The following is a 24,211-nucleotide window of genomic DNA, read 5'->3' as shown; positions in this document are numbered from 1 at the left end:
AGATTATATTATTATTCTTTTCTTCAATTAAAATGTATCACTAAACCTCATAGACACCTAAACAACCATGTGAATCGATAATATCAACTCATTATCCTCCCAATACCAAGAAGCATTTCCTAAGTCCCACCTGGGCATAATGTGCGGTTGTTTCATAATATAATCCACGGCGTCGTCCGTATCGGCCAGGTCACCCCTGAACACCGCTCGCTGCAAGCGGCTCGTGTGCCTGGAGAGCGCCGTAACTAGAGCTTCTTCCAAACTGTCCACTGATGACGTGAGAGCTACCGGCCCTTCGTCCCATAATGGCACACCGTTCACTAGAACCTAAGGATATAAATTTTAACTGATTTAAGAACTAATTTTCTTTTAAATTCACTTTGACCTTATTCATGCATGCAATCTGAATATTTTTTGTGTCAAATCGATTTTTATTAGCGTTTATATAATTCTCCGATAACATAATTGAGAGTTTTCAAGCTAAACAATATTTAAGTAATTAAGTTTAGGCATTTTTAAATTACTACTTTATCAGGGAGTTGTATATTTGGAAAGGTTTTAAAGTCACAATAATAACAATATAATATCAAATCATGGTGACATGACATAAAGCAGTACACAAATATGGATACTTCAACACACAACAACCAACCTGAGGGAACTTTTCAGTGCCTAATTTAGAAACAAACTCCTCTGCAAGCTGGTGACCGAAATTATACTCTGAATCCTCTGATGTGATCTCATCGATATTAGAATTTGCACTTGTATATTTCTTCAAATGTTTCTTTAAGTGCTCTATACTCAGCTCCTCATCTTGTAGAGAATTAAGTAACTAAGAGACAAGACATAATTATGAAATGTGAAAAATATTTTTTATTCATGATGTATTATAGACACAAAAACAACTTCAGTACTTATACCTGAGTTAGGAAATAAAAGGCTTCCTTATTAGAGTTTCTATCTTGAGCGACATAATTAAAAGCACTTCGTACAGCGATGCCCAGTGGCGTGTTGTTGGGAGCTAACACGATACCAACACGAACCGGAGTTGCGTGTTTTAATAAAGTTTCGCCTAGTTTTAATGGCGGTGCAGATGATGCAGAAGTTGGATCAACTATTATTACCTGCAATTTTTGTGTACTATGAGTGTGAATTCAGATTATAGGAAGCATACATTCGCACGTTAATAATAAAATGAAATAATGTATAATATAATATTATTGGATTGTCACCAAAAAGGATACATCAATATGTATATGTTTATACTTTTGTTGCTTCAATTTAGTATTTGATTATTACATTGTTTCTATAATTTTATGTATGCAGAGCTGTTATAAAGTAAATAAAAATTGTGGCCAGCATTAATTATATATTATCTCGACGTATAATTAATAAAATTGTAGCCAAGTACGTACTTACAATTTATAAAGAACATTAAATTCGTTATCAACATTAATATTCAAAGTTCTCATGATTTGATGATAAAATGAAAAAAATTGTTACATATATTCAAAATGTTGTTATTAATTTTACCAATTACTTACATAATTATAAATGTTCCTTCTTAGGTTTCTCAACATTCCAGGATAAGTTGGCCTCAGTAACTCCATGAAGGAAGAAGGCCAACGCCGGTAGCGTTCATCGGATTCGAGATCATTTAGCCAAGTTATTGAAGAGTCTCTTATGTCCAACCCATACTCCTCCCAAGTGTAAGATTCACCCAACTCCAATGACATTAGTGTATTTATTAATTTCTTTGAAAGGCCTATTAACAATTAGACAATGATATCAATATTATTGTGAAATGAAAAATAAAACACTTAAAAATGTATATTTAAAAAAAGTTTTTTAATTTTTCATGTAATCCTTATAAATAAGTACCCAGAGCATGGAGTGTGTTCATTGGTCCAATATCTTCTCTCAAAGAATTCAAAAGCGCCATGATATCAACCTCTTCAGCATCATATTGCGCTCCAGACACCAAAAGCAATGGTTCTGCTGGTCGCAAACCCAGAGATGATGCCCAAACGTCTTGATTATAGAGCACTTCGTCACGGAAAGAGCGTGGTACATTCACGTGAATAAGAGATTTTGTCTAAAATTCATATGTAAATTTTATTATCATACAATTATTAATTAACAAAAATAGGCTATTTGACAAGATTTCAAGATACTTTTTCAGTTACTTAGTGGGCTTAAAATTGATTTCTTTCAATTCTGATATGGAGAGTTTAAAAATGAAAATTAATTATAGACTTTTAAAATATCTCGCAAAAATACTACACTGCAAAATGTCGTTGCACTAATTTCTGTGACGTCATATACTTGGCTTGTCTTGTATTCATATCCAAAATGCTCATTATTTTTCTTAAGTGGGAAAATACTTAAAAAAAAAACATGACAAGTCAAAAATAAAACTCTTTTTTATCATTTTTTTCTACAAAGCGCTTTTTAACCGACTTCAAAAAAAGGAGGAGATTTTGAATTCGACTGCTTTTTTTTTGGAAATATTACCACAAAATTTAGAGTGGGTTTAAATGTGGTAATAGACATAGAAGACTCGGAATAATTTGGCATGTTGTGAAGAAATTTTTATAATTTTTAACAAAAATTTCTTCACAACATGCTTCTGAGTACCACATCTTGACAGTGTTAGTCTTAGTTGGCTTGTATAGTACATGCTTTTATTTATATATTATTGTCCTATTTTTTACGCATATTTAAATATTATTTAAAGAACAATTTGGATAAGTGATTGTTATATAGTTACCTGCATAGGGAAGTTCTGTGCAATAGATGTAAGTACTCGCAGGGCTTCATCACCACCTGCATCATGAGCATCAATAACTGCAGCAGCAGCTTGCATACTAAGTGCCTGCATTTGCCACACTTTAAGGGGCTCTAACTCTTCACTCATCTCGGACAGGTGACGTCTGAACCTTTCTAGTGGTGTACGAAGAGCCGGGAACAGATTCCTGTTACACACATATACTTCTTTAAAAGGTGTTGGGCCCTAAATTTATCGAAAATTTTATAAAAATAGTCAATACATAATTATGTTCTTGAAAATGTTACGTTCATATATAAATAAATATAGTATTTAGAATTTGAAACATCAATACAATTTTATTTTCTTGTATGTTGACTCACTTCAGCCTTCCAAAATTAAATCCGTCTATTTGATTTTGCGGATCATTCTCATCCTCTTCTTCTGATGGGACTGGAGTATCACCTTCATTTTCTTTTGGAGTGGTATCATCCTGACTTTTGTACTCTGTGCTCTTTAACTGCAATTCTACTCCATATCCAGACAAACGGAGTTTTGGTTTACCTCTTGGCTTGAATAGAAAAAACAAAATTGTAAAATACAAGATATTCAAATATATTTACTTATTGAAGGGCACCTCTTTTCTTTTACTAGAATTTTACTCATAATAAAACACAAACTACTACAACCCTGATTAACATAGTTTGGCAGTGTCGCGTCTGATAATGAAGGAACTGAAAAGGACATAACTTCGAAAATCGCCAAAGCAAGGGCATCCTTCGCGCAACGACGACTTATATGGCAGTCAGAAATGCTAAATGATGAGTGAAATTCAAAATATTTCAATCCAAGGTAAAAAAAGTGTCCTCTTCTATGGAAGTGAAACATGGAGAATCACCAAAGACATTTTGCAGAGAAAACATGTCTTTGTCAACCCACGCCTCCGACAAATATTCAGAATTTCCTGGCATGAGAATATCTCTAATGAACAACTTTTGGAATGCTGCCACAAGACGCCGTTTTATTGGAAACTCTTACGCCGTAAATGGACATGGATCTGCCACATTTTCTGACGGAATGCCTCGCATATACACAGGTAAGCCCTGGAATGGACTCCACAAGTGAAAATAATGCGTGGACGGCCTAGACAATCCTAGCGACTATCGGCGGTGGCGCAAGCTAGAGCGATTGGGTTGACATGGCTGGAACCGGAAAAGAGAGCGTAGCCGAAGAACAAAGGCGATAACGGCGACTGTGGACGCCCTCTGCCCCACATAGGGGCATATAGAGCTGAAAAATTTTACACTTCTCTGGCAAAAATTATATGTACCTACAGGTTACTGTGATATTTCGGGAGTTATAGTAAAACGAACTGTTCGGTGCCACGTTTTATTTCCAAGAGATGTTAGAATCTTCTGGTATTTTATTTACAATGAAATATTGTTCTAAGCGTTCCACGTACAAAGTCCAATCATCTTGATGTACATTAAATTCCGATATCTTACCAACATATTGTATAAACCACTTTGATTTAATATTGCGTAGATTTTGTTCAACCTCGTCGCCAATGTGATATTTCGGGAGTTATAGTAAAACGAACTGTATGGTGCCATGTTTTATTTCCAAGAGAGAGAGGCACAAAGGGCGCGCGTACAGATTAAATATTTCAATGTACCCTCTATGCAAAGTTAACAAATACAGATTATACATATGTCACAGTTACAAGGTGCAAGAAGTCTTACCTTGACATTCCATCTCACAACATAATTGATGACTCCTTTATCAGCATAAGCTGCTAATATTTTATGCTTTACTGAAAATTCTGACATTCCAAGTTCACCATATAAGATTGCAGTGATGGTTCTGTTATCACTACTTGGATATGTGTGATCTAACAAGTATGTCTCCAATCTATGATCATTCTGAAATGTTTACAAAGAATATTACTTAAGGACTACGAAATTTAATCATTACTTAACTAATTACACATTATTTATCAACAAGAAAAGCTTTGACTTAATATAATGAGTGAAAATAATTGCTGATATAACAATTGAGTTTTATGCAAAAAAGATTTATAATAAAAGTGAAGGATAATGGAAAAAATGAAATAAAATATTAATGTTTGAATCATTTTATGTGAAAAATTATCCTATTTACTTACAGCTTCATATTTCTCAATAGATTTGAGGACATCTCGTAATACATCATTATCACAGATTTTTCTTGAAGCAATTGCTACAAATACATCACAGGCTACTTCTTTTGCTCCATTTTGATTGGCAATTTCATCAAACATTCTAACTGTTGGTGAATTTAAGTGCATAGACAATGCAAGCTTAGCCATACGCAATTGTGCTGGTGGCAGGAGTGTGCTTGCAACACCTATACATGAATCATAAATCTCTTTGTCTGTTTCTGTAAAATAAATTTAATTAATTGAGTAACGAATTATAATTACATCCTAATTTTCATATTTCATTATTGTTATTACAATAGAAATAAACTTCACAAAATGTAACACATGCATATAAACCTATCAAATGTTGAAGAAAAAATTATGATATTATTAAAATATAATTATCCCATTTATTATGTCTAATAACAATTAATAAAACATCTTAATATTTTTCCCACTACATGCTTGGGTTCTGACCCATTTGTTTATTGCTAAAATGACAGTTTGTTTTTTTTCTGTTTAAATTCTCAGAGAAAAACAAAAATAAGCACTTATTCTACTTGCCTTACAATAGACGAAAGATTTCCCATAAAATAAATCAGTGTAAAAATTAATTTAATTTTCCCCATACTTTTAGATTTTCGACATTTATTCCTATGCACATAAAGTCACTTATATGAGAAACTTTATTATAAACGTATTATGTTAAAATTTAAAAAATTCGTTAAGATTTATGAACATGATTTTTAGATAAGGATATACTTATGTATATTATATTATTCTCTATTGTTACATTCAAAGCATGAGCAGATGAAATGTTTGGCCACGGACAGCGACACAGGTCTTCACTTATTAAATATATTATGATAGTGAATTACACACCTGAATGTTTTATGACAATTATTGTTTAGTTCACTTACCCAAAAGATAGAGACTAGATTTTAAAGAGTTAATACCATCAACATAAGACCAAAATAAGTCTACACTCTCTCCAGACAGGTATTCAGCTAACTCGAGAACTATAGGTGTAGCTTCCCATTTCGCACTCACGAATGTGGTAACGCCTTTTGATTTCTTTTCTTCTCTTTGTTTTTCTGGAGTTGCAATGCCATTAAAAACATGTGCTAATATTGTTATTATAAAAATACTACACCCGGCTGACTTCATTGTTTTTACGTTTTATGCGCTATACGCAACTGGCCTGATATGAAAAATATTATTACGTTACACGAAACATATGCATATTTTTTTATAATAAGTAAGTAAATTTCTAAGTTTATTTATCTAGTAGTTATAGTAAAGCATTGCTTAAACACAATACACATAAATGGCTAAGTTTAATACCGCCAATGACTGAGTAACACGGCACAATTTTGATTTTGACTTTTCGATAAGTTTTGACATTACTCACACAGCACACTGTGGTTTTGACTTTTGTTCAAAACGTCAAGCAAAATATATGACATACTTTGTGGTATAAACAACATGGCAACAACATTTAAGACTCTCATACCAAGCTTATACCTATGATTCTGATAATAATGGGCATGGACGTAATATAAGAAATAGGACTGATAACTGATAAACTGATGACAATAAACAATTGTGTTAACGACAAGGGGGCACCGTATTATTAGCAGCTAAGGGTGTAGAGGCGTCGCTGAACTTTAAACTACGATTACAGGCTTCCTGGAGGTAAACCAATATTATAATATAAATAAATAAAAATAAATTAATAAAATAAATAAATAAAAATAAAAAATAAAAGTTACGCGTGCATTGAAACGTTATATTGACATTACTGAAAAAATGTCGGTTTGACAGGTTTCTGAATCCTGGCTTCCGACCTATGTACGGACTACGGAATCATAATATAAAATCATAAAGGATTTTAGACTTCATTAATAAAACGAGTGAGGTATAAATGAATTGTACAGACATATTGTTTTAAATTTGTGAGTGACAATTAATTTCTTATCATTTAAATATTTAGTCATAAAACGAGATAAACTCAATTCTTTAGGTGACTTGCATACCTACCTTCATTCCATTCTTCAATTCAGATATTTTAGTTCTAATATTTAATAATTTATTTAAGAAGGCTCTTAATCTTTAGGTTTTATGCCATAGGTTTTATGAAAGATAAAACAATGCAGTATACTTCAGATGAAGCTTACGCTCGGCTTATAAGTCACAACATGACGGTACCACAAAGAATAAAGGTAATTGAACAAATAAACAAACAGTTCTTTGTATTACATTTTAAGTTAATAACCTCTTGACTGATAATATATTACCATTGTATGTAAAAGATCATAAAATTAAAAGGGATGATCATAACTAGCTATTGTATAGTGAAATCCTTTATTTTTTCATCTAGGCTACAGGAGATGTTATGGATGAGGAAAATACACCAAATGGAATAATATCAGGATGGGACTATGCAAATGAGAAATTTGACATGAAAGTGCCAGAAAGAATTCTTGTTGTTGGCCAGGATCAGCATATTGGTAAATTTGAAGAGTACTTTTCATAAGTAGTATATATAATCATGTTCAGGTGAACAATATTGGTTTAAATTGAAATTATATTTTTGTATAAGTTGAAAACCTATGCAGGCGTATTAATAAAATATAATATATTGTATAGTTACAAATTTATTAGTTATCTGTAATACAGAGCTTGTTTGTTTGTTTGAATGTGCTTAGGTCAGGAACTTCTGCACCAATTTCAACAATTCTTACACCATTGGTTATCCCCATGATCTCTTAAAAATAAATATAAATCATCGAACTTAAAATAAATATAAATCATCAAATTGCTTTTCCTGTACAACCAATATTATTTGAGGAAAAAGCAATGTATGGAATAATGGGATAAAAGGAAAAATTTATCTGTGATTAATTGTACAAAATAACCCATCGGAATTTGTAAAATTTATGAAATATAATTCGAAAAAATTTTTTAGGCACAAAGGCTCCTCCAAGGGAAATTCAATTAGATAATGCTGTGCTACCCACTGATCCTGGAATGATTCGTGTTAGCACACCACCAAGAGTAATTACACTTGACCAGCACTACTTCCCTTCTGCAGATGACTTTCCTCCTGGAACTGCTAATTCACCCCCACAGCACATAAGATCCACTCGTTCACAGGGAGAAGTAGTTCGCCCAATGTTAGCAAATCCTGACAATCTTAATGAGTCTACCATGACAGAGTCCCGTTTGGTTCTAAGGTATGGATTTTTGAAACTCAGAACAATTTAATGTTTTTGCCATCCTTGCCTAGAATGCTGACTAAGTGACTAGCTTTAGCCAGCGACTACTATGGCCTCTCATCAACATAAAAAGCATGAAATACATACCTACAATTAAGGGTAGCTGAGAGGCTAGGTAATTGCTACAGATTGGCAAAATGATGCGGTTTTAAATTCCACCCTTTTGTATTCTCTAAGTATTTCTAACCTACATTCAGTTCAAATTTATTGCTATTTGAAACTGTTATAATATTCTTGTCAGATCATACTTTTACAAGTTAAAGTCAATTAAAGGTAATTTTTGGATTGTCAAGATATGGATTCATGCTAATAAAAAAAACAGTGTATATTTTAATAGCCAATAATTATTTCATTTCTAGAGATCCAACCCCGCCAATAGGAAATGGAGAGGGGCTATCAGCGTCTGAAGAATTGGTTCATCTTCGCCGGCAAATAGCCAAATTAAACCGACGAGTAATGACAATAGAAGCAGAAACACTTCAAAGGCAACAAAAGGAGAAAATTGCTTATGCAATAAGCATTGCTTATTTGTTATTTAAAGTGATCGCCTGGCTCAATAGATCTTAATCTATAATCTTGAGCATAAAATTAAGATGAAGTTTTATAGTACTGTTGACTTCATAAAATTTGTCATGCAATCACTGAATGGCAAATCTTATACAGCCCTGATCCACTGTAGTTAAATTTATAAACAAGGAAGTGTTACTCATCTTATGCAATTTGATTCCTTTAGTAAATAGGTGCATTTTTATACTTCTGTGATTGTATGCTGCTGCAGTTTATTATATTATAGTAAATGTGGTTACATTGTTGGTATTTTAGTTATATTTAATGTAAAAAATGAACTGTTAAGTTTCTTTTCATAGGCATTGTTCATTTCCTTAGGTCATTATACTTTATAACCATTAATAAAGCTAAATCACATTAGAGTATATGTATTTTAATTCCTTACACATTCACAAACAATTGTTCAAGATTTGGTTTGTTTTTTAAATAAATGGGTATCTGATAAAAAATTAAAATATTATTTGAGGGTAACACTCAATATATTCAAAAAATGTCAGATGACATTAACGCAGTTATTATTAACATTCACAAGTATAAAATTTCCTGTATCAAGAGACAATAATATGCTGGTAGTTAAATATTGACAGACTGATAAAATACTGTAAGAGTCACAATAGTAAGTTAAATCAATATAGTTATGTTTGTGAAGGCTTGTCTTCATATATAAATATAACAGAGAATAATGGGCCACCTAATCGTTGTGCCAACCAGGCATTTTTAACTACAGCCAATTTTAAGGAATCCACAGCAAAACGTGCATTGAGATTTGTGTGTAGAGCTCTGCCCATACCTTCAAGTATAATCAAGTCTACTCCTCTGATTTTCATCTCAGTTGCAAGATCTGTAAACAATTTATCCATTATGGATACATACGTAATTTCATAAATAAATGAATAGAAAGCATGACAAATCATCATACCTACACTGATAGTTCTAAGATCAAGACATGGACCCCTTTGACCACTTGATCTCACAACTAAATTGCCTGTTGCAATAGCACCTGCAATAACAGGACATATATGGGATGCACTTTGGAGTACACTTTCAAGCTCTGCATTTGTGATATCATTTAGTGCAGGCCATTCATTTGCACACAGTATAATGGATGTTCCTCTGAGCAGTAAACCTCTTACAAAAGGTAATATGCCTAACACAACATCAACACCACTGTTGTCTACAAAAACTGCAGCACAATGATGGACCGTCTTCTGTTAATGCAAAGGTTATTTTTTAAAAATGTTGTACAATATAATTCTTATAATTATTAATTTTATGACATTTCTTACCTCCAACTTTTGAATCCATTTGTCAAAGCCATCATAAAGCCAAGGTCTTTTTTGAATTTTTTGTAATGCCTCATACAGTCCACAATTAAGAATAGATGTAGCAGCTTGTGCCCCCCAATCAAACATATTACCTATGGTACACAATATTACAATATTATTAAAAGGTATGACAATTGAAGAAATATATTTTGTATTCTCTTTAATACCTGCTAAGACACCACTGCACAGAGCAATCCATTTTTGTCTTTCATCAACAAAAGCATCTATTTCAGCCAGTCTAGAAGCAAGGTTTGCCAGTGCTGCTTCATTTTCAATTTTTTTTTGTTGTTTCCATAAGTCAAAAAAACCTTGTGCTCGAAGGCAGGTTTCGTTAATATCAAGCAGTAAGCGTATCGTTAACTGCCCATGAGCACTAAAATATAAATAAAATTTTCAGTTATATCATAGGATAAATATTGACACTTTTCCTTGTAATTTAATAAGCACAACATAATCTACTTACAGAGGATTTACTCGTAGTTCTTTTAATGCTTCCACGTAACAAGTTTTGAACTTTAGGGCTCGAATTTCTATTGTTGGGTCATCTTTATTAGTTAATGCAAAATTAACATATTTATCTACAAGTTTTTCGCATGTATTTAACCAGTATTCTCTCGCTTCTTCATCCGCTAACAAGTCCAAAGTATCTGGACTATATTTATCTGGCTCACTCAATATGTGCGATAAGCCAAAATGTTCCATTCTTAAAACTCTATTATCTCGTCGAGAAACGAATTGAAATAATTAACTGCTAAATATAAATTTATTGTCTTATCCCATTGTATTATTTTATCGGTATGCTAATGTTCATAGTGTTTTTATCTTATCACTACGAATCCGACAAATCTCCCTACCACTATCTAATAAAACTCAACAATTGAAAATTTAAATAGATTTAGATATACATATAAACATAAAATAGTACCTATACCTACCTACTGACAAATGTAAACACACCTGTGTTGCTATAACGCAATTTCCCATTAAGAGAACGCGCCATCAAAAAAGTCCTACAGCTAGCACAGTATTATCACACCTACCATAGTATAGTAATATCATGTCAATAGTGAAGCCATATTAATATACAACTCAACCTTATATCAATAAAATGAGCTCTGATGAAATAAAGGCTTGTAATTCATTAAATACTTTAATAAAAATGTGTACACAGGTCACACTTTACACACAACCATGACCAACTGTACTATGGGCGCAAAGCATAAAATAAGTGATAGAAAACCTTTGTGCAAGATGGAGATATTCTATAATTTTTATCTATTTTTAGATATTTCACGATAAACAAATGAACATTCGTGCTCAGCATGAAATTATAGATTACTAGCTGCTCCCCGCGGTTTCACCCGCGTAAGTCCGTATCCTGTAGGAATATCGGGATAAAAAGTTGCTTATATGTTATTCCAGTTGTCCAGCTGTCTACGTACGCAATTTCATTGCAATCAGTTCAGTGGTTTTTGCGTGAAAGAGCAACAAACACACACACATCTTTATAAACTTTCGCATTTATAATATTTATGTAAGATTATTTCACACTTGAACTGAACCAATTTTGACAAATAGTTTAGTAGTCTAGTTGATAAATAGTTTAAGTCCTTGGAACTCCTTACCACGTCGCGCGATATAACCGAAATCCACGCGGCCGAAGCCATGGGCGGAGAGTTCTCAGTAATCTATGTAGCTGATTCAGCTAAGCTGTATGTTATTTGGCGCCAACGGCGTCTAATCTATGGGTATTTTTTTATTTACTTTATGAAAAAAGTCACAGAATAAGTTAACCGCGGCCCTAATGAAGCGTCACAGATTAAGAACTATAATATAAGAACTATAAACTATAGAAAATATGCAGAGAAGAGTGTCTTTAACTTAAGTAGTTATGACGATGGGTAAATATTTTATGCCAGTTACCGTGATCCCGCCTCAGCAATCGAATAAAAGAAATAAAAAATCGGTCAATGCCATTTTCATAATTTGCAAACAAAAATAAAATAAAATAAAATAAAAATAAAAAAGAGTTTATTTTCTCACAACATTTAAGTACATAAGTTTAGTTTACACATATTCAGTATATAAATAATAGTTAGTATACAGTTACATATTAACAGTATATAAAAAATAGTTTTACAATATAGTAGGTAAGTTTTATAAATGTTACTTATATACCTGCAGAGCACAGAGTACAATTCACAACTTATTTTTTACATTGATGTTTTAATGTTGGCAGCCCTCATTTTAAATCTGTCATCGCTGTGAAGAGCGCTCACTTCGTTTACCTACGGTCATTTTGAAGTTTAGAAATGTATTTAGAGTGGATTGCATTGTTTATAAGCGAAAAACATTAAAATTTTCGCTAAGTGTTGTGTTTAGTTATGTGTAAAGAATTATGTGTAATCTCTTACATTTTGTGTTTCATGACTTATTTTTATTGAATTAGTGCTACGCAAGATGGACGAATTGTCTAGGGGCATGTCACAAACAGGAAGCACTACTGTAACTGACAAAACTCAAGAAAATGATGGTAGGTAATTTTCTAATACACAACTTCATGTTTTTCATCAGAGTTTACCCTGTGTTATAATTAGTAGGTATATAGGAAAAGTGATGTTGTTCTGCTTGATTACTGAAAAAATTATAACGTATTTTTGAGTTTGGCGTTAATTTTGATTGTCACATATGATGGGAAAAAATTGTAATTAAAACAGTATGTGTTATCGGTTAACTGTTAATTTATGAATTATTTTATAAAAGTACGTTCAAAAATTCTTTAAAACTTATACCGTAAAATCTATAGCCCTTTAATTAACGTAGTTAAATAGTATATAAAAATTATATGCAAATTACAATGAAATAAATATTTTAAAATTCTGAAGTGATTAAAGATTAGATATTCAATTATAATAAAATACAATATATTCTTCAAAATTTTAATAGATTAAAGCAACAAAATAAATTTTATAAACTCATTTGTAGTTGTTTTGCTAAAAAACAAACATTATTTCGACTTTACTAAACAAACGTTATTTGGACTTTACTTTAACTTCTACTAATAGCCAATAAAATGTCTCATGTATGTTGTAATTTGACCTTCCAGACAAGGTTTAAATATAATGTAGTCATTACATTTGTAAATGTTGTGCATTTTACACTTATGTAAGTTAACATAATATAAACATTAGAAATGTTGTGTAGGATTGTGAAAATAACATTGATATGTAAGTTATTAAGTGATCTGATAATATTAACTCTTGAACTTGCACAAATGGTGTCAATTGATAAACATTTGAACCTTGGAACACCATTGCCATTAAATTCAACAAAACATATAAATCTGCATTTATTTTCAAAAATATTTACAGAAATATTATGCGTATTTCAAAAACAATTTAAAATTAATAATGTAAAAATCTAAAAATTTCATAATTTTGTGTTTCATAATTTTAAAACTTGATTTCCCACAAAACCTGGATTCAGAAGTCATCATATTCCACAAATTTAAATCAAAAACATAATGTAGATATTAACTTTTTTTATTTTTTCCAATCTATAAATAAGCAAATTATATTTTAGTTCGTTTTTCTTTATATTTTTTGCTTATTAATGTCAATAGGCACAGCATTTGCAGATGGAGTAATGTGTGGTTCACAATTGTCATGCCAACCATGCTAGCGTTGGTTGAAACACTTCGGTCATACCTCGGTGGAGGATGTGAGTGCACTTGCATGTATAAATTGAGGTGTGATTCTTGTGATATAACTTACATATATTTGTTTTGGTTTGTTTTAAATATATTTAGCGGAAATAATATAAATATTTTTAAAACTGAAAATTTGTGCGTGCCATTGATTCTTGGTAAAGAGGGACATATTATATTTAAAGATTCTGTTCTTATTTATTCCTCCTTTTAAATAAATGATGGTGCTTAAAAATGAAAAAAAAAACTAATTTCTAGATTGGTTACAAAAAAAATGATTTTATAATTTTTAAAGGAAAATAATATGTTTTGATAAAATGCTAAGCTTTGTTTTTCATTGTGTCCTAAAATGTAGTTTATAGATTGCTTTTATTAATAATTTTGTGTGTGATTATTATGTGAAACCAGCTATAATTATAAACAAAGAGTAAGGGTGGTATTACAATTGTACTTTTAAATTGAATTATAATGTACAAAATATCTTGAAAAAGAAGTAATAAATATATCTTCAATATCATAATAATGCCATGGGAGATAAATGTATAGGTTTAAATAATTATTGTGAAAAAGTGTTTTTTAAAATTCCATTGTCCATTGTTTATATTGTCTCAAACTGTGGTTGCAAAAATGAGAAAGTAAGAAAAAGCTGATCATTATTTTTTATGATCAGGACAAGCAATTGAGTGGTAACTAAACCCACAATCTATTCCTGTTTTTGGGTCATTATTCTGAACTTTGAATGACTTTAGATTCCCTATAATAAAAATATGATGTTAACATTTAGATGATTCAATTTGTTACAATTTTGTGTAAAAGCTTTTATAACTTGAGTATTATAAATTTTAAAGAAACTTTTTAATTGTTTCAAAATACTATCAAAATTTTACATCTTTTCAACTTTTGCCAATAATAAACTTTTAAAGATATCGTCTTTTGTGGCAAGTACATGCCTTCATATTGTGAATTACATAAATATTAGGCTTGCCATCTTGTGTCTCCAACCCTGCTCTTATTTACAACAAAATTCAGACGTGGTTACCTGTGCCCAATTGTATAAAACAAAGTTGCTTTCTTTGTCCCTATGTATGCTTAAATCTTTAAAACTATGCAACGGATTTTGTTCGGATATTTTTAATAGATAGAGTGATTCAAGAGGATAGTTTATGTGTATAATAACATCTATTAAACTACTCTGAATTAACGCTTGCGAATCCGCGAGCAAAAGCTCGTATAACTTATAAAAATGAATACTTGAAGTACTAAGAAATTAGTATGTGTGGAGATATCAATTACTATGTGTTAATAAAAGTGTAGAGAAATAAACACCCTGAATAATTTGTGCATAAATAATTTTTTACCTTAGTTACAAATACCTGTAACCCTCCTTTGAAATTTTCGTGATATTTGATGGTTCCATTTTCATTGAGTGTTGTGTGCCAAAAGGGCCGGGTGTTCCCTGTGTGTCGCAGAGATGACTCATCGACCCTGAACCATTAACGTTATGACGTCTCAAAAGGTCATCACTAACGAACGATATATCATGAAAAAATTTACAATCATAATTCATATGTAGATTGTAAGTATATTTACTAGTAAATAGATCTTCTCGTAAGAAGGACACCGAAAAATTTCTCAATATCTGCATAATTGTTTACAAATTACGCATTCAAAAGGTATTATTGCAGGATCAAAGAAAATTTCTGAACGTCAGTGTCTGGTTCTTTTCGACCTGTGTCGTGATAAGATGAATCTTGTTTATAGCTAACGACTTCCTTATGCGATATACCAAATTTCCTTCTTTGGGATTTGAATACTGTGATCAAATCGTCCTACCGTCGTTCGCATACGTATTCACATATGGTACATCCTTGTAAAAATTAATGTACAAAAGCGTTTTTATGCCTGCCTGTATAAAAATGTTTGTATACGAAAGACCAAATGAGCTTATCTCATAGTTCTTATGTACCAAAAATCTATCAAATAAGTTTGTGCAGTTCTTTTCTGTACAAACTTATTTGATACCTATGACTAGATGGTTGGTATACACTGAGACGAATTTGCTATTCTTAGAAATCTACCTTACATTTCAAATAACTGAATAAAACTTAAATTTATTCATTAATTATTTTTCGATAGTTATATTGGCCAATAAAATAACGGAAGTTCATTTGTCTGGCAGGTTCATCTACGGCGGTGGTGTACGTGAGCGAGCTATGTCTGGAGTGTGAGCGAGTGCGTGCAGCTTGCGAACGACTTGGTACCGTTTTAGCGGTGCCCGGGCCCGAGGGGCTACCTCTATCCCAGCCTCCACCCACACCCCCAGCCTATCTTGTAACCACACCATTCGATGGGGACCTTTTCGATGCTGCGCATAAGGCAAAGTACAGGTCAGTTTGCATACAATAATAAATTATAAAATTTGCATTTTCTTTTCCCTAGACGATTTGTCTAAACAACCTGAACCAGTGATTTTTAACCTTAGCGTATACCAAAGCTATAGAGCGCGGATGTCATCTCTTTCCGTTGTGCATAGGCACAACAACACAGCAGGGAGATGACAACGACGAAAGCAAGTTTGTTGTATATAACTTATGTGTGGTTACGAGTTTTTATAGTGACGATCCACCCATTCAAACCTCTCATTCCCATAGGAAGATTCAATATGATGAGTATTTGAATCAGTCCAAGTTTTATAAATTCCCATAGATGGTGCTATCTCTTCTTACCTTTTTTTTTAAATTTGCCACGCGGGCGAACCCACAGTTAAAAGACAGTATATATTACCAGCGGTCCTCTCCGACATCGCAAATATAACATAGCCTTTATCACTCAGGAATTACGTACATAATATCCAACGATGAAAGAATAATTGTTGAATCTATCTAATAGTTCCTGTGACAAGCGTTTTCAATCGAAAAAAATTCTTCAGCTTTATTTTATTACTGTAGATACATACGTATATATCGCTCGCTTATAATTCACAAATAACATTTAATAGTTGTACAATTTTCGCTTTGTTTGAAAGTTAATAATAAAATTTGCCACCTGAAATGGACTATCGACATTAATTTAAAAATTAACAATTCAAATAAATGTTTCTTTCTTTCTTTCTTTCATGATTTATTCTAAAAGGTGTTAAACATATTTTTATAACTTTTTTTTATAATTTACTATGCAGAATTTGCTTGTGCTATTTAAATACATTTCATTCATAAGCTTTATGCATTAAATGTGTCGATAATGTAAATTGAGAAAAATATTAATCTAAGGCCGATCACATGATTTATGATTTTAATATGGAGCTATAAACGCTTTGACTACTGCGCTAAAACTGATCGTTATTTGTAATTGAAAAACATTGGCACACCGCACAACGCGTTAGCTTGCGATTGCAAAATTAATGTAGCGTTCATAATATTGTTAGAATTTCTAGATATTTCAGTTATTGCCCTAATAAAAACACTATACATGTTACCTACCAAACCATCGTACCATAACAAAGAAAATAAATAATTCAAGGGAATATTCAGATTACTAAAAATATCGACTGGTGGACCAAGACTTGTTTGAAGAACATTTCATTGTTTCAACATGAATACCAATTGATGAGATTAAATGTTTATTGTTTTAAACGGTCGCCGCACCAATCCTGGCCACCTTACACCTCGACTCATGTTTGCTTTGAGAAAATTAATTTTAGGTTCTACTTATCACTCTTCTGGGTTTACGGATGATTCACCTAACTTGTTTATTAAACGTATCGTAATCACCACCAGCCAAAACATAATGTTTTCTCGAAAATTTTCTTTATCATATGATATTTTTATTTATAATATTATAAACGCAATAAAATAATAATGATAAGTTCATGGAATTTACATAAATTTATATAAACAAATCATGATTGTTTTAATAACTTTAGACATAAAAATTATTTGTAAGCCATAGATATTCCTCACTATGCATACAAACACTTGGTTTACAGTGGATATAACGTCTAAAATTTATTGATCGTCTACATTACATAATTCTAACTCTCGAGTTCATTTCATATATGTAATTTAAAGATCATAAATTGTCTTCCATTTGAGCATATTGCTATCTATATGCTTTTATAATAGAATAATGTATATTATGTAGATAGTGTTTTTTAGTATCATCCCAAGAAATTATTCTAATAGAAAATTGACTAATCAATACAGAGAGAGTAATTAGCATGTTCCATTTCAATAACCATAATGTATTCTTGGTCAAGGTGTATTTTAAATACTCGCGTACACGCAATATTTTGAGTCAATTTAGTCGATTAGCCTCAAATATTGTCAATTAAAGACAATTACATTTTGCTCACTGGACCGATTTGTTTTAATGTGCGTGCAATAAGACGGCTTCATAGTCTTCGAATTACACATAAAAGTTGGTGATCTATGTGTATTCACTGAACGTTGTGAATAAAGGTGTAAGTAGGTGTATGAATATATGCGCGGAGCGACGACGCGAGCACGACGCTCTGCGTAGCACGAGGGTCGCCCTTGCTACCGCACGACGCTCCTCGCTATTTTCGGCCAACATTCCTCGCGGCTGTTTTTCAATCTATCCTGAAACGCATAACGTGCGTGCTGATCGGTCTTTGTTCAGACTAAAGTGAATCGAGTAAGGATAGTTACGGAATATACATTCATGTCAAAATATTTTATTTGTACGTAGCGTAGTGAAGTATGCTGGATAACGCGTGCCGGTTTTATGAATGATGGAGGTGGCGACCGATACGATGTTACATAGTTTCATTGGTTGTTGTTATAAACGTGTTTATGTGTACTTTCGGACTAGTGTTGACAGTATATTGTAAGAATGGGACCTACACGATTACCTCCTACCCCGGAAGAGGATGAAGCACCTCAAGAGCTTCTGAGTGACGTGAAAATTCAACAGTCTCGAACATGTGAAATGTTGGTCATCTTTTCTTGCCACAATTTTTGTCATTTTGTATTGTATTATTAAAATCTTTTCTCAAGGCCTCTAAAATATTTAGATATTGCTAATTAGGCTAATTATTTTACCAGATGTGATTTCTTTTATTTGTGGACATTAACTATCTATCATTTAATATTTCTCTGCTCCGATCTAACCTACTTTAATATAAGAAGATAGTATCTATACATGTATGACTACTCACATTCCACAGAATCATATATTCTTCGTCAGAACTATTTAAATCGGCTCATGTCTGATGTGAATATGTTATCGTTGAGTACGTTTCTTCCTACCCACTGTAAATATTGGTGCTACGTCACTGAAACCACGTCGGTGCCGCGGCCGCGTCACGCGATATATTTTATTTTTTAAAAAATGTTAGCATTCGTCCTCTGCCTCTGCTATGAGTAAACAATTTAAATGAACACATGGAAGTTAATTCCACCAGTTTCGGTATTTTTTGACACTACTATAGTGCCAATAACGTCCATTGCATGCATGCATTTCTATGATAATTATTGTACACTATATTAGAATAAATTTATTTACTGAATTAAAGAGGACTTTTTATCTCAATTTAACAAATTATGAGACATTAACTGCTTGAGATTTTCAAGATTAAAACAATTTACAAGATTACAATTTGAACAAGACCAAAATGTTGATAAGTATACTTCATTGCTTCATTGAAAAAAAATTTAAAATTATCGTTTTGTACCTTAATTTTAAATAGAAGAGTTAGAAATGATATAAATCGATGAAAAGTAATTAAAGATAACTCTAGCATAAAAATGAGGCTTAAACTCATATTAAACAGTAAAAATAATAATATCAAATTTCGTTTCGAACTATAAATATAATATTAGATAAGCGAGTTATTAACAACACTTAAAACGTAAAAACGACTTAACGGATTTCGATGATTTTTGGATTTGCCTCCACCTGGATTACGATGATAACTCCTAAAACATATTGCCTAAACATAATGTTTCTCTTTGTCTTCTTCCTTTCTCATATCAAGCGATGAATATATTTTCATGGTCTTGATAGCAAATACTATATAAGAAAAATATAATATGATAGGTTATTAGATTCGCAATTTGTAGTACTGTAATTAATTGATTAACATGATTTAAACGTATGTACATTCGGAAACCATTACATTATTTGTATTATTAACTACTATTTTTAAACTATAACTTTCTTATATTCGGGCAAGCTGTTGTGTTGTAAATATTTTGGTTAATTGGGTGACTATTTTTAATTCTGTTATTCAACGTGGCGTCCTTCCGGTTCATTCAGCCCGACGGAAACAGTGAGAATGTCACATATACACGTATTCGAGTGAATGAATATGGATGATTTTATGAATGAACCTTTATTACTATTTTTACATACTACGTATTGCAATTATTTATATTATCTAGATTTTAGAATTTTTAAAAGAACCGTAATTTAATTTATAAGCGCATAATAAATTTTACGTTAACAGTGGTAAACGCATCAACTTTATATAATACTAGCTGACCCGGCAAATAAAATAAGTAGTGCTGTTCTGCCCTACTCTTATCACTTAGGGGTATGAAAAATAGATGTTGGCTGATTCTCAGACATACCCAATATGCACACAAAATTTCATAAGAATCGGTTCAGCCCTTTTGGAGGAGGTCTGTAATTTGTTTGTAACTAACATTGTGACACGGGAATTTTATAAATAAGTTGTATATACATGTCTTTTGTTTATTAATCAAATAATATGAAAAACATATTACGCAGGGTGCTGGGTCCAACAGCAGTCCTTCAGCTCGCGGAGCGAGAGGAACCTCCGCCGGCCAACACACGTCCTCTATATTCACTGGCCATGCGCGGAGCCGTCATTTGTTTCTCAGGTTTTCGCAAAAAGGATGAACTTGTAAGGATTTTAAAATTAAATCATTCTTTATTTAAATTATCGTTCAACAGTTAAATTATACGTATATTTGCAGACGTACCTGATCACACTCATACACTATATGGGGGGTTCTATCCGCAAGGACATGTCGAGCAAAGTGACGCATCTGATTGCGGCTGCGGCGACGGGTGACAAGTATCGATACGCGTCGGGCTTCGGGCTGCCGGTGCTGGCGCGCTCCTGGGTGGACGCCTGTTGGGAGCGACGCGATGACCCCGCGTGCTTTGCCACAGATGATAGTATGATTGTAAGTTGTAATACGTACATTATCAAAATATTATTTTAATAACGTCGGCGGATTGATTTTATGTAGTAATAGCTGTGCCGCGCGATTTCTCTCGCCCACTACGAACCCACGGGCAATAGCGAGTATTTATATAGCTCATGTCTTATTGTGGTGTATAAGATATATTATTGTAAAGTTTCATTAAACTCGATTAGTAAGACCTACATACTCGTATAATGTATAGTATAGTTTATAGAGAAATATCCGAATTAATAACACAGCTCTACGATTCTGTTTTTTTTTTGTGTTGCTATGGATATTTTTGCAAGCATTTTATTTTTGAGTGCCTAAATCACGAACATAATTATGAAGGTACTGAATGTGCTGTTTTTTTTTACGATTTTGTCGTATTTTGAACAATTAATTACTGCTGGTCTTTAAAAAGAGGCTGTCCTCTGTTAAATTATAAAGGAAAATCTTTTAAAAGGCGTTTTATGGAAATGTAACATGTTTTACTCTCTATTTACTTCGATATATCATATTTTCTCTGAAAAAACCCGACATTATAAATATATATGTTATTTGGTTTCATGTTTTACAATTTTTCAAATGTAAATGAATATATATATTGAAAAGAAAACGAGAGCAAATCTTACAAAACCATTTATAATTTTATGAATTTTGAATATAAATACACCAAAAATCAATCTCATTTCTTGGGCAACAAAATGACTGTAGACCAGTGTAATACTACTCTTATATTGATATTTTTCTTTTGTGGCCAATTATAATTATTAATCAATTATAATAAATCATCCCGATTTGTACTATCATCTTTTTATTAAAATTTTAATTTACTTTCAGAAAGAGCACAAATTAAGAGTCTTCGCGGGCGCTCGCGTGTGCTTCGTGGGGTTTCCTGAAGATGAGACGCAACACATGGCCGAAGTCCTCGCCAACAATGGCGGCGCCTCTTGCCCTCTTGATGATCCTGATTGCACTCACGTTGTAAGTAAATTAATAAATTAATGATAATAATGGATTGATAATGATTTTTTGGATTGATCAAGTAAGACAGTCTATTAATAACGGACTTGATATATGAAGTTTTAAACAATGTTTTAAAATATTAATAGATGAAATAGATGAGCAACTACCTAATATATACTCTTCGCATGCATAGTATTTAGATATGTTCAAGATCACGATTGTTGTTAGATACAGAACAGTAGCGGTGTTTGCTTTCCTTATTCTTTTGTGCACTTACTAGATTAGTTCGTATTTTCGTGTATAGAAAATATCTTGGCATCTCAAAGTATACCTGAAATTCCAGTTCTCATGCTTAGATTGCATTTTTCCCATAAATACCTTATATCCATAGTAGATAAGCTAATAGATTTGAAAAATAGGATAGCAAAGTAAAAAAGTAGGTTTTGCCCAAGCACTGACTTCACTCCTCCGCACGGCTAAAAGTCGACCCATTGTCTGTTTTTATGTATACTTCACTGCTTTAGCAAAACCAAATGCGTGTATTTCAATTTTGGCTTTATTTTCAGTTGTATTATATGGCTTACATGTTCACATAGAGATCTTTGGTGTAGCATAGTCATAACATAAGCACAGTTTATTTACATTCATCAATTCACACCTCAAGTTCAACTCTTAATGTGTATATTTTAATGCTTCCTCTCCACTTTATAAACTAAAAATGTCAAACTATTTCAAAACTATCATTTTTCAAACTCTTTATGTATCAGTCACTTAATTCGTTAGTCGCTTTTTATGTCTCAATAGTTCTGCATGATTACGATGGAATGGCTTCATTACATCATTGCGTGGTGTGTTTCACACATGTTTCAGGTTATGGCCAATGGGGAGACTTTCGGTCGTTCGCTTGTCCTTTCACCTCATTCAAATACCCCTAACAATTCAACAAAAGCTATCCGCTCCACCCCCAATAGACCTCAAACCACTCCAAAGAGCTCTCTGTATCGTAGATTATCGGCAAGACTATCGGGTCGCCGGTCTAGTCCTAATAAACAAAGTGATGAAACAAATGAAGATATTCTCGAAGATGAGAGGGAAAAACGTTTGCAAATTGCACGAGACAGGATTAGAAATAGTAAAGGGAATAATTGCGAGAACAACAGTTATGATGGGAAAAGCAGTATTAATAATAAAGATAACACGTTTATAGACGATTTACGTTTTAGTTTTAACAATAGAAATCAAAGAAATGAACATATAGAATTACGTAAATATAAAACTTGTGACAAGGAAAACAAACACATGCCCTATTTGCATGGTACCCGAGGTCATATGAAGGATAAAAGGGAAGTTTTTAAAAATAAGTCTATGAACATTTTTAATATCGTAGATTGTTTAACAGAGACTGGTTCTCTGAATTCGTCCCTTACCAAAAGTTTATGCGATTTAGATTATAAAGATGAAACAGGATTTTTAATACCAACGTCGGTCGAATGTAAAGCATTACAAGAGTCCACAACAACAATTTCTTCGGGAAAGAAAAGAAGTCGCAATTCGACGGATTCTAATTTCCAAGTAAGCCCTATAGATGCAACTAACTTATCACCGGATAAAACAGAGGAATCAACTTGGAAATCAATAAAACGACTGAAAATTAAAGATTCTTTCAAATTTAAAAATAGGCCTACTATATTTAAACGCACAAAAAAAGATTCCGTTATTAAAGTACCTGGAGATATAACTGTCGAACCTGTGAGTCCAGAAAGCGTAAAACCGACGGATCCAGCAGGAGAGTTTGTTGCTACTACTTCTTCTCCAATTAGGGAAGATGATGACACATCAATTAGTTCAATGAATCTGAGTAAGCAATCTGGATTTTTTGATATTTCGTTTGCGTCGATCCGTAGTTCGAAAACAGTCAAATCTAAACTACGAAGGAGTGTCAAGTCATTTACGGCTTCGTTTAGAAGTGAACGAAAAAAGAAATATGAAAAACGAGCCGAGCGTAACACAGTTGAGGTCGATCCTTCTCACTTACCCTCAGATTTGAAGAACGTTTCTACCCCAAAGAGGGATTTAGATGATATGCATTTAGACATATCGCCCGTACAAGTCGATACGGTCGATAGCACCGACATGAGAACTCCAACTATTGAAGCGCGAAATTTCGACGAATTAGATGAATCCTCGATATTTAAAACACCTCAAAGAGTGTGGTTAAGAACCCATCGTCATTCTATCTGCGGTAGTG

The 24,211-nt window shown here is 32.5% G+C and overlaps 3 protein-coding genes across 5 annotated transcripts in view; 1 reads left to right on the top strand and 2 right to left on the bottom strand.

The window, feature by feature from the left end:
- LOC119830071 (protein ECT2) overlaps positions 1 to 24,211 on the bottom strand; it is a 46,656-nt gene that overhangs the window by 9,629 nt on the left and 12,816 nt on the right. The gene's annotated exons all lie outside the window — the stretch shown is intronic.
- On the top strand, positions 6,775 to 9,152 carry LOC119830070 (transport and Golgi organization protein 11-like). Of its 2 annotated transcripts, none has more exons than XM_038352909.1 (5): positions 6,775 to 6,864; positions 7,063 to 7,168; positions 7,327 to 7,456; positions 7,915 to 8,182; positions 8,584 to 9,152. In XM_038352909.1, the coding sequence occupies exons 2-5, from the start codon at positions 7,082 to 7,084 to the stop codon at positions 8,789 to 8,791; spliced, it is 693 nt and encodes a 230-aa protein (XP_038208837.1). In that variant the 5' UTR covers positions 6,775 to 6,864; positions 7,063 to 7,081; the 3' UTR covers positions 8,792 to 9,152. The 2 variants fall into 2 exon arrangements, with proteins under 2 accessions (XP_038208837.1, XP_038208838.1); XM_038352910.1 differs by having other exon boundaries at positions 6,780 to 6,864; positions 7,077 to 7,168.
- LOC119830068 (4'-phosphopantetheine phosphatase-like) lies at positions 9,322 to 11,057 on the bottom strand. Of its 2 annotated transcripts, none has more exons than XM_038352907.1 (5): positions 10,580 to 10,990; positions 10,284 to 10,489; positions 10,078 to 10,208; positions 9,711 to 9,999; positions 9,322 to 9,632 (listed from the first exon to the last, which is right to left on the bottom strand). In XM_038352907.1, exons 1-5 carry the CDS (start codon positions 10,816 to 10,818, stop codon positions 9,427 to 9,429), a joined length of 1,071 nt encoding a protein of 356 aa, XP_038208835.1. In that variant the 5' UTR covers positions 10,819 to 10,990; the 3' UTR covers positions 9,322 to 9,426. The 2 variants fall into 2 exon arrangements, with proteins under 2 accessions (XP_038208835.1, XP_038208836.1); XM_038352908.1 differs by having other exon boundaries at positions 9,508 to 9,632; positions 9,715 to 9,999; positions 10,580 to 11,057.

The sequence above is a fragment of the Zerene cesonia genome, chromosome 11 (genome assembly GCF_012273895.1).
Source record: "Zerene cesonia ecotype Mississippi chromosome 11, Zerene_cesonia_1.1, whole genome shotgun sequence".
Taxonomy (NCBI): Eukaryota; Metazoa; Arthropoda; class Insecta; order Lepidoptera; family Pieridae; genus Zerene; species Zerene cesonia.
This window is presented reverse-complemented; position numbering and strand designations above follow the sequence as displayed.

Coding starts and splice junctions, on each gene's coding strand:
- LOC119830070 (XM_038352909.1), top strand. CDS start 7,082: ATGAAAGATAAAACAATGCAGTATACTTCAGATGAAGCTTACGCTCGG. Junction 7,169..7,326: donor CGGTACCACAAAGAATAAAG/GTAATTGAACAA, acceptor TTTTTCATCTAG/GCTACAGGAGATGTTATGGA. Junction 7,457..7,914: donor TGGCCAGGATCAGCATATTG/GTAAATTTGAAG, acceptor AAAATTTTTTAG/GCACAAAGGCTCCTCCAAGG.
- LOC119830068 (XM_038352907.1), bottom strand. CDS start 10,818: ATGGAACATTTTGGCTTATCGCACATATTGAGTGAGCCAGATAAATAT. Junction 10,209..10,283: donor GTGCAGTGGTGTCTTAGCAG/GTATTAAAGAGA, acceptor TGTGTACCATAG/GTAATATGTTTGATTGGGGG. Junction 10,000..10,077: donor AATGGATTCAAAAGTTGGAG/GTAAGAAATGTC, acceptor TTGCATTAACAG/AAGACGGTCCATCATTGTGC.